This window comes from Drosophila montana, unplaced genomic scaffold, assembly GCF_035044405.1.
Source record: "Drosophila montana isolate Dmon_TW-CO22-7 unplaced genomic scaffold, ASM3504440v1 contig_2581_1, whole genome shotgun sequence".
Taxonomy (NCBI): Eukaryota; Metazoa; Arthropoda; class Insecta; order Diptera; family Drosophilidae; genus Drosophila; species Drosophila montana.
In genome coordinates this window covers 1037142-1050588 of record NW_026997444.1, presented here as the reverse complement: position 1 = coordinate 1050588, position 13447 = coordinate 1037142, and the positions used below count along the sequence as shown (strand labels likewise).

General features: G+C 36.1%; 1 protein-coding gene across 4 annotated transcripts; it reads right to left on the bottom strand.

Annotated features, from left to right (window-relative positions):
• Nucleotides 1-519: 519 nt before the first annotated feature.
• Nucleotides 520-13063, bottom strand: Klp31E (kinesin-like protein 31E). Of its 4 annotated transcripts, XR_010436356.1 has the most exons (13): nucleotides 11887-12010; nucleotides 9723-9792; nucleotides 7500-7638; nucleotides 7032-7441; nucleotides 6270-6840; nucleotides 5324-5672; nucleotides 5123-5266; nucleotides 4872-5063; nucleotides 4277-4479; nucleotides 3104-4065; nucleotides 954-1064; nucleotides 817-901; nucleotides 583-739 (listed from the first exon to the last, which is right to left on the bottom strand). XR_010436356.1 is itself a non-coding variant. In XM_064683116.1 (12 exons), the coding sequence occupies exons 2-12, from the start codon at nucleotides 9776-9778 to the stop codon at nucleotides 671-673; spliced, it is 3180 nt and encodes a 1059-aa protein (XP_064539186.1). In that variant the 5' UTR covers nucleotides 9779-9792; nucleotides 12924-13063; the 3' UTR covers nucleotides 520-670. The 4 variants fall into 4 exon arrangements, 3 of the variants coding, with proteins under 3 accessions (XP_064539186.1, XP_064539184.1, XP_064539187.1); XM_064683116.1 differs by lacking the exons at nucleotides 954-1064; nucleotides 11887-12010 and adding an exon at nucleotides 12924-13063 and having other exon boundaries at nucleotides 520-739; XM_064683114.1 differs by lacking the exon at nucleotides 954-1064 and having other exon boundaries at nucleotides 520-739; nucleotides 11887-12008.
• Between the last annotated feature and the right edge of the window lie 384 nt (nucleotides 13064-13447).

Below are 13447 nucleotides of genomic sequence, written 5' to 3'. Positions count from 1 at the left end.
GACAGGGGAGAGTTTCACTCTGGCGCAGCCCAGTTGACATTGCTTGCGTATGGTTGTTGCGGGTTGTGTCAGTTTAGGTTAGGCTACGGATACTTTTGGCTTGTTGTGCTTGAAAATAAGGTTTGCGGTGGTTGAAGTTTATTGAGCGCATAGATAGATATGAGGTTCGATTTAAAAACTATTAGAAAAGTGGTTAAATAATGGTCTTATGCTAGCGTGGCGAAACGGAATGAAAACGCCGGTCGAGGGACCGCCCACATGGGGGTGCTTTCCTTAGGGTGCACCTCAATAACGCGGCCGCCTATTCTATTCTCGACGATTACGAAGAGGGCCACACGTCCGCATCGCGGTCGCACTTTGATCGAAGCCTTCATAGAGACGGACAGATGGACATATAGATAAAAGGACAGACAGACGGGCATGGCTAGATCGAATGGGCTATTGACCCTGATCAAAAGGAGAGATATGATTTGTTAGAAAAAAAACGAGCCGCAGAACAACAAGTGCTCAATAAGCCAATTGTTTAGGAGCCAGAGACTTTATTTATTTACTCAATCTCCACAAAGAAACGTTTTATATATATTTGTACAATGATTTATTTTATTATATAAAGTAAGGTTATTTTAACATTCGCATAAAAACTTATAGAAATACATTTTTAACAACCATCTTAATCGAAGGACTCGGATCCACTTGCCATAATTACATTCAGTTGGTCAAGATGATGTGGTTTAAGTGTCTGCGTAAAAAAATCAATTAGTATTTACTAACGAATTTGCAATATTTGTCATATAAGTCACATAATATAGTACATACTTGGTTAGGTAAACCTGTTTCTCCAAAAAGGAGATCGTGTCGGCGGGCTGTACGTCCGCGTACTTTTGGACTTTTGTCAGAGCAACTAAAATTTAAATATAAATAAAAAATAACAATAAAATTTCTTGATTACTAACACTTTAAATTATTTTTAGTAATCCGAGGAATTGCATACTGTTTCGAATAATTGATTGATTGTAGAGTAAGCTTCATTTGTACCTAATAAAATCGTGAGCACTCCAAATTTGCTTGCATCATGTAAAAAAAAATACAATATTCTTTTTTTTAAACAAGTTATTTACAAATTTTTGGTGTTGTCTTTTTAATATTTTAGTGTTTATTTGTAGTCTAAAGCATCTTGTTTTTCTTAGGATTGAGTCATTAAGTCATTGGATAGGATTTGGCCGAGATATTTTTAAAAAAATCATCAAAAAAGTTTCCCACCACGATCGAACCGATTTTTGACAAAAATTTTAATTCAATTGATTGCCAATCGATAGTAGCGACATGAAGAACATGGGCAATTAGCCCGGCCTAAGGCCTACCCACCACCGGTCTTAGGGCGGGAAAAGGATACCTTTTCTCGGTTCTGTAAGGACCAACGGCGACTGTTTTCGCCGCCGTCTAGGAATTCTATCCACTGCCCTGGATGGACGACATCTTGACGCTCCCGGCGCCGCGGGTACCTTCGAGCGTCGGATTGACAGCCTCTTTGCCGGTGTCACATGGAGGTAGGTGTTGGTGTATCTAGACGATATCATCGTACACTCTCCCACGGCCGAAGAGTATTATATTCACCTATAGCGGGTTTTTGACCGTCTGGAAAACGCCAGCCTAAAGCTGAGTCTCCGCAAGTGCCATTTCTTCACTTTCACCGAAGTTAATTATCTAGAACAGGTTGTGAGTTACAACGGAATGAAGGCGTGCCATGACAAGAGTTATCCAAGCCTTCGTAGCCAAGTATTTTGTAGCCATGTGCGATTCTCTGTGGGCCTATGTTCCTACTACCGTAAATTTATCCCGGACTTCGCCACACTAGCTTGGCCGCTGCATGAGATCACCAAGCCCGACTTGTTTTCGTTTCACGCCGCCCTTCCACTTTCTCTAAGAAAGGTTGACGAAGTTGCCCGTTCTCAGCTTCCCGGACCCCAGGACCTTTTAATTTTAGACACCGACGCTACCAATTATTGCGAAGGAATGAAACGGAATGGAACGCAGGTTACTGCTCCGTACCAATCATGCTTTGCTTAAGTGGCTTTACAACTTCCGGGAGCCCGAAGGCGAAATTGCGCGCTAGGTTGAACGCCTGCAATATGAAATGGATATCCGGTTCCGCAGTGACAGACAGCACGGAAACGCAGACAGCCTTTTCCGTAGTCACTGCGGAGAGTGTCACGTATGCGAAAAAGACGAGCAGGGCGACTCTCAAGGTGTTCTCTTTCTACAAAATTCAGTCAATCGACAATGCTAAGCTGCAAAACGTGGATAAGACACTGAAAATCGGTTTCTCATGGCTGAGCAAAGGAGACCTCGAGTGAGATCCCGGAAATCAAAGCTTACTGGGATATGCTTAGTACCCTATACTTAGACCAAGGTGTGCTGATCCTACCTTCAGGAGGATACCCTTCGTAACGTAACCACTGGAGGCCACTTTGGCGACAGTAAAGCGTTGGCCGAACTGAAGAAGCTGTACTATTCGATTGGGCAAAGTGCGGAAGTGGCAATCTGGTGCGCTCAGTGCCCGAAGTGTAACGCCAGGAAACGACCCTCCCGCCGAACGGTCGGTCGGCTACAGCCAGGTTCCAATGGCGCTCCTTTCGGGCGTATTGCGATCGACATTCTGGATTACCTGCCCACCACTACTACTCTCCCAAATCAGACGGCACGAACCGTAGCGCGAGCGCTTGTGCAGGAGGTATTTTGCCGCTATAGTGCCCCATTTATCCTCCAGTCGGATCAAGGCAATTAATTATGAAATAATTGTTTTTCAAGCCCCATACCTATATAAAACAGAGAGACGGACTGACAAACAGATTCAATCAGTAGATTCGACAGATAGTAATCTGTCTTTCAAGCTAAACCCCGATTAAAAGCAAGAACTAGATATTTCTTAACGATATTTTTCACGACAGCTGCAAAGATTTTAAAACAAAGAAAATGTTATCTACGTTCCCTGGCTGTAGATACAGCTAGCGATAATCATCCAGACGACGATTTAAAAAAAATATATCATTTGGACAAAATCTTATAATCGATTCTAAATGAAGGGTTATTATATATATCTTACTTTTCAATATCTGTGTTGGATGGCGAACATCTTGCTTCCGGCACTTGCTCTTCGGTAAAGGATGGTTCTTCGCGAGGAATATCATAAGTTCCGTTGCTGATTAGCGACTTTTCCGACCAGCTGCGATTTAAATGATTTAAGCGAAGCTTGTCATCCGAATTTAGAGAATCAAACAAATCCAAAATTTGATCATTATTGCTGTTTGCCAAAAAAAATTGCAAAATTTGTTGTTGTATGCCACTTTCATGTTGAGCTTCTTTAAGTAGGGCTTCATGTTCTTGCAAACGGTTTTCGATCATTGACGAATTACACGTGATAAAAATAGCGTTGTCCGACAATTTTTGAAGCAAGTATTTCGCTTCTTCCAGTGTACTTATCGTGTCTAAGATGCCCTGAATCTTAAACGCATCATTGTGCACGGGGTCTTTCATATCTTCAAACTCCATAATTGCTTTTTGAACATGTTCTATGTTTTCCTGTACATAGCCTATATTGGTTTTTAGATTATCTTCTTCGTTTGAATACTCAGATCCCCCTTCAATATTTTGCGGATCTTTAATTACTTTCAATTCACGGCACAGTTGTTCCCTTTCTTTAACAAGGCGTTCCAACTCAGTTTCCAATTGACTGATTAACTGCTTGTTTCTGGCAGACTGTATTATCGTGCGAGATAACTTTTCCCAACGATGATGTAAGGACCGTGTTTGTTCCATTTTTGATGCTGACTGTTTACTCGTCCTTTGCCATACATGTCCACTTCGCTGGCTTCTGCGCAGAGCAGACACTTCTTCAGTTTTCCTTTTCAAAATTTGCTCCTTTGCACTCATTTTGGCTTGTAAGGACAAAACTTCATTTTTTTGCCGTCTCTGCTCTTTGCGTAATTGGGCGATTTCTCGAGTTTTTCTTGTATTTTCCTCTCTATGCTGGCTTGTTTGCTCTGATATTTTTTTCATTAACCTTACCTAAAATATAAAATTTTTGAAAATATTTTTAATTTTCTCTCTGCTTTAAACTTATTTACAAATCTGAACTTAAGAACTTTATGAATACGTGTTTCAGCGATTAGGTAAATTCCACCCACAACAGTTAAAATAACTTAATTATATTATTAGTATTATTTTCCCGAGTCCTAAAATAGTATGTTTAAATTCTTACATTTAATTGAGTACTTGCCTTACTACATTTTAATTCATTAAGTTCCATTCGCAAGTTTTGCAGTTTTATTTCTTGTGTTTTAAGCTCCTTTTGTTGTCGAATATGTTCTCTTTGTGTCTGTTGCAATCTTTTGAGTTCGCGGTTCATGTCGTTGAGCTTACGCTCATATTCAATTTTAACTGATTTTAAATTGTCTTTTGGTTGATTATTTGAAGAGGAAGCTGCAAAAATATTACGATTTTTGAATATATTAATAGAATGTTTTAAATTATCGATGGATCCCCTCGTTTATCATTAATTAAAAATATCGGTTTCCAGCCTCGGGTTTTATTTGAGTAAGTTAGGGCTCCTGTTTCTATATATATACGACGAGACCTTCTCTATAATGTTTAGATCTGGGATGCGAGACAACCCAACTCCAACTGTTAACCCCAACATCCTTCAATAATGACGCCAGCGTAACATGGACTCAAGTCTTCCACAGGGGCAGCGTTGTAGTTAGTTAGTTAGCGAGGTACCGATTAGCTTATAATGAATACTTTAATGCAATTCCATTTTAGGATATCTAAGGCACAACAAGATAGTCTTAGCAAAGCATCACATGGAAACTTACCCATATTTGCTAACACCTCATCTCTTTCCTTTTGAGTGCTAAAGATTTTCGATGTTAACGCCGTCAGCTTTTCTTCATAGTGTTGCCGCATAACTTGCATTCTCTCTTGAGACAACTCCAATTGTTCAATTAATTTAGTTTTTATTTCTATATCTGAATTGATTTCATTTAAATCATCTTCCATTTCTTTTTCTGCAAAGAAAGAGCGATATTCAATATATTTATTTAATATACTCATAATTTATTATTACCATTAGGATCACTTTCGCTGTCTGAAAATTCCAGTTCTATTAAATGATTATTTTCATTAGGTATGCCAGGTAATGAACGAAACATTAAAAGTTCCCGCTCCTTCTCTAAGCCTCTTTTTGCTATGTCTATAATAACGTTTGGATCTGCGAAAAAAAAAACTATGAAATATTTATCACAATATCGTTTATTAAAATTCTTACCGTCGCGAACTGTTTTATTAGCACGTGGTGAATTTCCTGTCGAATTGTATTTTTTCAATTGTTGACACATTTCTTCCGATTCTAGCAATTTCGCTTGTAATTTTTCGATCTCAATTATATAATTTCCCACCAAATTGGTGACTGTTAAATCAGAGCTGTCGCCAATTGACCATTCATGTGTTTGTTTTTCCAGTTTAAGCTGTGCATTTCGATCTACCAATATGTTAATAGTCTCCTGCATTGATTTAAGTCGCTGCTGTAAACGTTTATTATCGGCCAATAACATAGTATTTTCATAAAATGTATCTGAAATTGACGCATTCCCTTGGGAATCCAACACACGTTTACCCTGTAAGAAAAGATATTATTATTATTATTAAAGTTTAAATTTGATACAACTTTAAGCCTATTTTAAATTTTCCCACCCTACGATTAACTCTCATTCCACAAGTAGATTTTTATTTTTTCTAAACACAAATAAAAGAATTAAAAATCACCAGTCGGGAGTTCCCAACTAAGGGATACCCTGAATCCTCTTCTACTAACAACAAAAGGGATTAATGTAAGGTAATTTTAAAAAGTTATCCTTAGTTGGACTGTGCTCACATAAAGATCAAAATATTTTGCCTAACTATTATTGGGGTGTGAACAAATATTACACAATCGGATACACCCCATTACAATTTCGTGAAGCAGCTAGATTACAAAAGGTTTTAGCAAAAGGGTCTTTCAATGAAGTTGGGAAATAAAGCAAAGGATATAGTTTTGTGATCTTTGCTATATATCGAAAGTGCTTTTGAGTGAATCTGCACAGGTGTTCAAGTATTGGTTCCCCTTAGGTTTTTTTAATTTTAGAAACCCACTATAATTGTATTTAGGTTAAATCTACACTGGCATTATTTATTATTTATCTATAAAGACTATCAATTGTATTTGAATAATATACCTGTTTATATTCCAAAAGCTCCAATTGCAAGGCAGCGACTTCTCTTCGCAAAACCGAAATTGTTCGAGAACTTTGATCTTGGTTAATCTGAACTTTGTTTTTAATATTGCGAGCTCTATTTGCATACTTTAATGTATTCAATGTTTCCATAAAGTCCCGATCACTTGGGGATATGCATGCAATCATTAATGTTTGACTATTACCTCCCAAAGAATCTTGAAGAAGACGGGTAAGCTTTGAGTCTCGATATGGCACATGCGAAGCCTTCTTTGATTTATCTCCCAATGCGGAGATACAATTTCCAAGTGCTAGCAGGCCACAATTAATTGATATTCCCTCGCGTGCACGTTCTCCTGTGGCTAATGTTCGTTTTAAACGTTCCGAGCCAGCTAAATCAACAAAATGAAACTTAGACGTCAAAGTTTCAAAGTCGTTATCCGCAAAATTTACTTTTGGCTCAACGACATGCTGTCTGCGAACAAATATTGTGAACACTGCATGCGATCGAGAAGACAGATCATTCATTTTAGTTGAAGCAGTTGTACGGGCTAAGGCGCCTTGCTGGAGAAATCTGTGACAATATAATGGAAATTGTAAGGTGGCTCAACTTTAAAAAACTTGCCGATTCAAAGGTGGAAGCTATTCATTGTCTTGATTTGGGTGTAGCAAATCTTTTTTTTTTCAAATGAAAAGTTTATCTGATTACAGGAAGCATGAGCAAGTGATTGTCTCTGTACCAGAATTTATCGATGATCTACTCACTTTAGGGCCTCTTGGGGTTCATTTATTGGCTTAATCGTTGCACCCGCTACATTAATTTCTCCGTTGCCACTTTCATGAATTTTAAAAGTTGAATTTTTATTGAATGGGTCTAAAAGATCAATAATATCCTCGTTGTATAGCTCTATAAACTGCACAGCCACACTAAATTGTGAATTTGTAACGGAAACGTCATTATCTTCTGGATGCTGCGTTCTTTCGATACCGGCGAATATATGTCGGATTGCGCGAGGTATTATTCCAAGACGATAGTCGCCAGAAGTGGGGTCAAGTCCCGTACCCATTGTGTATGTCTTTCCAGAGCCAGTTTGGCCGTACGCAAGTACTGTAGCATTATAGCCATGTAAGGTTCCCTCAACCAAACGCTCCACACATTCGGTATATATATCACACTACGAAATAAAGAAAAGTAAATGATTTGATTATTTGTTGTTGTTGCTGTAAACGTACCTGATTTGAGTCCACATCGTAGACATAATCAAAGGTAAACGCCTTGTCGGATCCCAAAACAATTTGCTGCTCGCCAGGAGTTACGGTGGTGCATACTCGGCACATATCAATTAGCTCCCTTGAATTTTGCGGTCGGATTCTGCATAAATCCCAAATATAAAATCAAATTAGCTTACTTTACCCAAATGCTCTTAAATTTCCATGCATAAATTCTATACTAGTCATAAGGAGACTGTACCCCATAATTAATTTTTAGATATAACAGCATTTATATGGATATAGATATCATTTTAAAAATTAACCACCCGAAGTTTTAGAATCTTTCTACTGAAGAGCAATCAAAAGAGTATTTTTATAGTTCAATGCACATTGTTTTAGCTTCAACAGCCATTTCCCCTTTTGGCAGTTTAAACAGCTTGTCTTAGTGCTCACCTTCGGTCCAAAAGGATGTTTCAGTAAAAAGTTCAGCTTCGTACATATCTATTATGCTTTGGTTACTTTGGTCAGATTTATTATATATGTTATTTTATTTTTTGATATACCCTCGTTATTCCTTAAATAGAGAAAAACGCAGTTTAATAGGAAATACATTTTATTTCGATATACACATATTTGAGTTTTACACTTAAGCCCTGAAATTTTTGTTAAGATGGGACCATAAATACCGAATTTATTCGAAAATGTATTTAGCAAATGAAGATTTTAATTCACATCTTCGAAAACATACTCTGAATTAAGCCTGATTGAATGATGCTTGTCCAGAATCGAATTTCGATAGCGATTTCAGTGTTTTGTGTCAAAAGATACCTCCACCCGTTCTATATAGCTTTGCATCCATCTGTAAACCGCTTGAGATAAACATGCAAAGTAAAGTTCCTTGGCCTTAAAATCAGTTATTTTACAAAACGCAAAATCATGTGTAATAAGTTGGCATGACCAAAGTCCGCTGACAAATGCTCATTTCAGACATGGATGCAAGGGAGCCTTAATACAGCGTCCTTCTTGATGTTTATATTTTATGGGACCAGTCCAAACAGACATCATAGTGTCCTGCGCTCAGCCTAGGTCACCGGCATATTCAATGGCGTCGATGACCAACTCATGTAGGTTTACGAGAAGCTCGGCAATTACTCGGGACTAGAGGGGCCAGCTTTCTTTGACCGAGTGAATGCGTACGGTGGTGGGTTGAGATGGTCGAAGAATCAAAGGTCGCAAATATGGGTCACAAATTGTTCTTTTTTAGCGTTTAAACTACTTTATTATAGGTCATTTTAAGAACACTAATGGTCATTGTCCAACTTAGCTTAATTTACAGGCTCTCCCGGTTGAGCCCCTATAAATATAGCCAACGATTTTCTGGAGCCATTCACTTCACACTTCTTCTAGTTTAATCTGGATATATTGATTTTCATTCATTTGATAAATCCGATTACTTATTGACACAGTAATACATTTCCGTTCTAATGGTAGTCAACGAGACGTATCTCGTTGTCGTCTCCTTGCTCTTCGCTTCAAAAGCTCGAACCCAACTCTCGTCTATTATCGTCTGTTCCTCTTAACATCCCTTCTGTTACAGACGTCTAACCATTTCACGGCTCTGGCTCCAGGGTTACATTTGGTCAGGCACTTCCGACTAGGGATGTACATTTCCATCAAGAATTTTAACACTTCAATTTACTTACACAGATCTTTAAACTTTATATTTGATTTTGTAAAAGTAACACATATATTTTACATTTAACCGGAATATGCATAATAGTTTTGAAGTTATTTCGACCGACAGTGATATTCGATTTCGATGTATTTAATAAATTACATTGATTATAGTCAATCATATATTAAAATGCATTATATTGGATAATTATACCTATTAAATCACCTCGATTTTGAAGGTATTTGGTTTTTTTTTTTTAAATTTTAATTAGTATATGATATATATTGTGGGCGTGGTCAAAGCAGTCAGCTGCACACGGAATTGCGTTTGTACGGAGAGACAAATGATCACAAAGAATATAATATTCATAGCTTATAGATATAAATAAATGTGTTTGGCGCTTTTCTTCGATGGCTGCCAACGAATTGATTGCCAGAACAGGCCCCTAAACCAAAACAACGTGTAAAAGACTTAAGAACCCATTTTTACTATCATTAAAGAATAGAAAAACTCATGTTTGACTTTGTATTTCCCAATTCAATTTCAATTTTTGTTTTATTTTCACTCACCGTACTGCAACGCGAACTAAGCAATCCTTATCGGCAGCATCAACTTCAGTAGCCATGATGGATTGATACACTGAAATACATATAATTCTGTTAATAGTTTGTGGGTATATTATACGGTCTCTAAATTAATATACGAGTTTAAATGTTACTAGTTGTGTGATAAACAGTCTTCTCAATAACATTCAATCTTTAATTACACTATTATACATATTATTTAAATTTAAATTTATTCTTATATTATAATTTCTGTGATCAATATCCGATTTTAAATCGAAGTTGCATATAATTCTAGGCATAGCAAACGAAGTATAAATACTAAAATAAGATAAATTTGACAAGCCAAAGAATTTCTCGCTTTTTTTTTCTTAAAAGAAAAAGGAATTGCTGAAAAACCCATTCCAAATGTCTCTGCCCTCTAACCCAGTTACTCTGCCAGAGGTAATGATGCTGATGAAAAATTTAAATGTTTACTCAACAAAATAGTTACTGGATTCCCTAAGACAAAAATCAATGACAACATATATAATACTAACAATAAATAAAGTATAGATTCTAGATTTGTATAATAGTGAGCTTATATGGAACAAACTAAATAATAAATCAGGCATTTTCTACGAACGCACATAATTATTATGTATATATATGTGTGTGTTTATATGCATGTGTATGTGTGTGTATGTAGGTGTGTATGTGATGAATGCATTTATGAATATACATATGTATGCACGCATGTTGTTTTCTAATACCGAACGCACACCAAGCTTATTTGTCGCTGTGCTGCAAATTTAAATAAAACGAATTTTTTCTGCCAAGTGCTCTCCTCCTCGATTCTCAAGAATTCAAGTAAGCTCTGCAATTTTTCATGCTTAGCTAGTAGTGAAGTGTTTTTTTTGTTGTCTGTTTTTTTTCTTGTATGCATATATGTACATACATATGTATGTATGTAATTATGTATGTATGTACATATGTATGTACGTATGTACATATGTATGTATGTACATATGTATGTACGTATGTATTTATGTACGCATATATGTAATTATGTATGCATGTGTGTACACATGCATGTATATATGTATGTACATATGTATGTATGTACATATGTATGTATGTACATATGTATGTATGTACATATGTATGTATGTACATATGTATGTACATATGTATGTATGTATGTACACATGTATGTATGTATATATGTATGTATGTACATATGTTTGTACATATGTATGTACATATGTATGTATGTGCATATGTATTTATGTACATATGTATGTATGTACATATGTATGTATGTATGTACATATGTATGTATGTACATATGTATGTATGTACATATGTATGTATATACATATGTATGTATGTACATATGTATGTATATACATATGTATGTATGTACATATGTATGTATATACATATGTATGTATGTACATATGTATGTATGTGTGTGTATGCATGTGTGTGTATGTATGCGTGTGTGTATGTATGCATGTGTGTATGTATGCATGTGTGTATGTATGCGTGTGTGTATGTATGTTTCTAAATACATATGTATGCATGTTTGCATATATACAAACACGCATACATATAAGTATATGCAGACTTCACAGAACAAACAGGCATACATCTTTGAATCACATTTCTACCGAGGAAGCTTGAATTCTGCGACAAGTGTCAAACACGTCTAAACTGATTTTTCGTATAGATTTTTGGAAATGAATTTGAGCGCGAAACGTCACCCCCATTTCCACCAAGGAGGAATGCGTTTTTCGAAAATTGTGAAACACCCCTCAAGTGAATTTGAACAAAGATCTTCGAAAATGAGTTTGTGGCCGATGGGATGGCAAACAAAAAAGTATCATGCAAACTTTTTTTGCGATTTTTCCACACATGCGGGTGGAATTTCCCGAAACCCCGTCTTAACGTGCATCTTCATCACATAAGGTAAGTACATTGAGGGTTCAGGGCATTCCCTAGTCGGGATCTCTCGATTAGAACCTCTTGTTCCTTTTTTCATCATGTCGGTGTGCTGTTAGGATATCAGGCGATGACAAATAATTGGTTCAGTTGTTTTTGTGCGGCAGACGGAATTAATTGTTTATATTTTAAAAATGCCAGCGAGCTGATTCTGGTTGAAAAAGGTTCAGGGTATTTCCTTACTTACTTGTTTAAATGGAAAATTGCTTTCTGATGCTTGTCGCCAATTTCGAAAAAGATGGCGCTAAGACAAAATAAGGTTCTTTTGCGACCAGTTATCAAAATCCTTTTAATTTTAATTTTGAACAGTGCAAAGCCTTCTCCGTTATATTTTAAACAATTAAGAATGACATTTATTTTAATGATTTAAAATTTCTATGTGACAATATAACGAGAGGCTCTTGTGGAAACCGTCTCAAACTCTTATAGGTTCTGAGATCAACGCGTTTATATGATCGGATAGACGGACATGGCTAGATCGACTCGGCTATTGATGATGATCGAGAATATATACACTTTATGGGGTCGGAGATGCTTCCGTTTGCCTTTTACATACATTTCCAAAAAAAAACGATTATACCCTTTTTACCCATTTTCAATAGGTTTAAGGAAGATAAGTAAGTTCTTATGGTAGGTCTCTGCCTTAACTATTCACACATTTGGATTTCATAATGATTCAACTTGAAACACTGCAGTTATTCAAATACGTAGGCCCCAGTGTAGAGCAATTTGAAGAAGCGAAGCTGCACAGTTATTCGGGCTTGTAGGCGTCCATATGTATGTATGTGTTTTTGGGTATGTATAGAAGCTCATGTAGATAGGCGCTGAGTTCAGGGGCATTTCGGACAAAAACACTGTAACCTGTTTAAGTATATGATTAGTAAAGCAAGTATAAATTTGTAGGTATGACGTATTTTTAGTTGATTTTGATCTAATGTTATAAATACAATATGACCGAGTGCTACATCTGTCTGTTGATATTGAAATCTTTACATTTATTGTGATTTTGCGATTCAATAAAACAGAAATCACTTCTTTAAAATGTATAATAAAAACAATAATACACAAGTATATATATACAAATGAGCTACTTGGCACCAGCTGTTTACAAATACATAGCTACTCAGCTTTAATTCTATTTTCATGAATATTTAAAAGAAAATTCTATAATGAAAATATGACATACCAACAAAATAGCAAACAAAATAAACAACAAAATAATACCTGTTACACAAATGTATTAGGTATTCTTTAAAGATCAACAGCTTTTATGTGCATTTACATTCCTATATGCTCTTTTACGATAAACATATATGTCAGTGATGGGTTGCTCATAAATACGTGAACAAGAAAATGTTGCTCACTAAACTGAACTAGTGACCGTGTTCCTTTCTTATTGTTTTGTTCTGCTCAGCTGTTCACCATTGATCAGTTATTCGTTTGTACAGTTCCCTTGCATGTTCATGTTTAAAAGTAGTTATTTTAGTCACTGTTTTTTGGTGTGACTGACAGTGTTGCCATTTATTGAGCAACCAAAATAGCTAAATCTGCTTTAAAAAAATCGGAAAACGGTCAAATGCTGTACAAAAAAAGGAAAATAGAGTAGTGTTTTTTCTTTAAATATTTTCAATAAAAGTTAAAGGGTATTCAAATAACAAAAATTTTAAAACGCAAAACATTTTATAACAGCTATATAGTCAACTAAACATAAATGTTATAATTAGTTTAATTCAAGTAAATAATAATAA

What these genes read in the sequence shown, in the direction of transcription:
- Klp31E (XM_064683114.1), bottom strand. An exon ending in ACGATGTGGACTCAAATCAG is followed by an intron (nt 7,442 to 7,499) that starts GTACGTTTACAG and finishes TTTATTTCGTAG; the next exon opens with TGTGATATATATACCGAATG. An exon ending in TAATAAAACAGTTCGCGACG is followed by an intron (nt 5,267 to 5,323) that starts GTAAGAATTTTA and finishes TTTTTTTCGCAG; the next exon opens with ATCCAAACGTTATTATAGAC.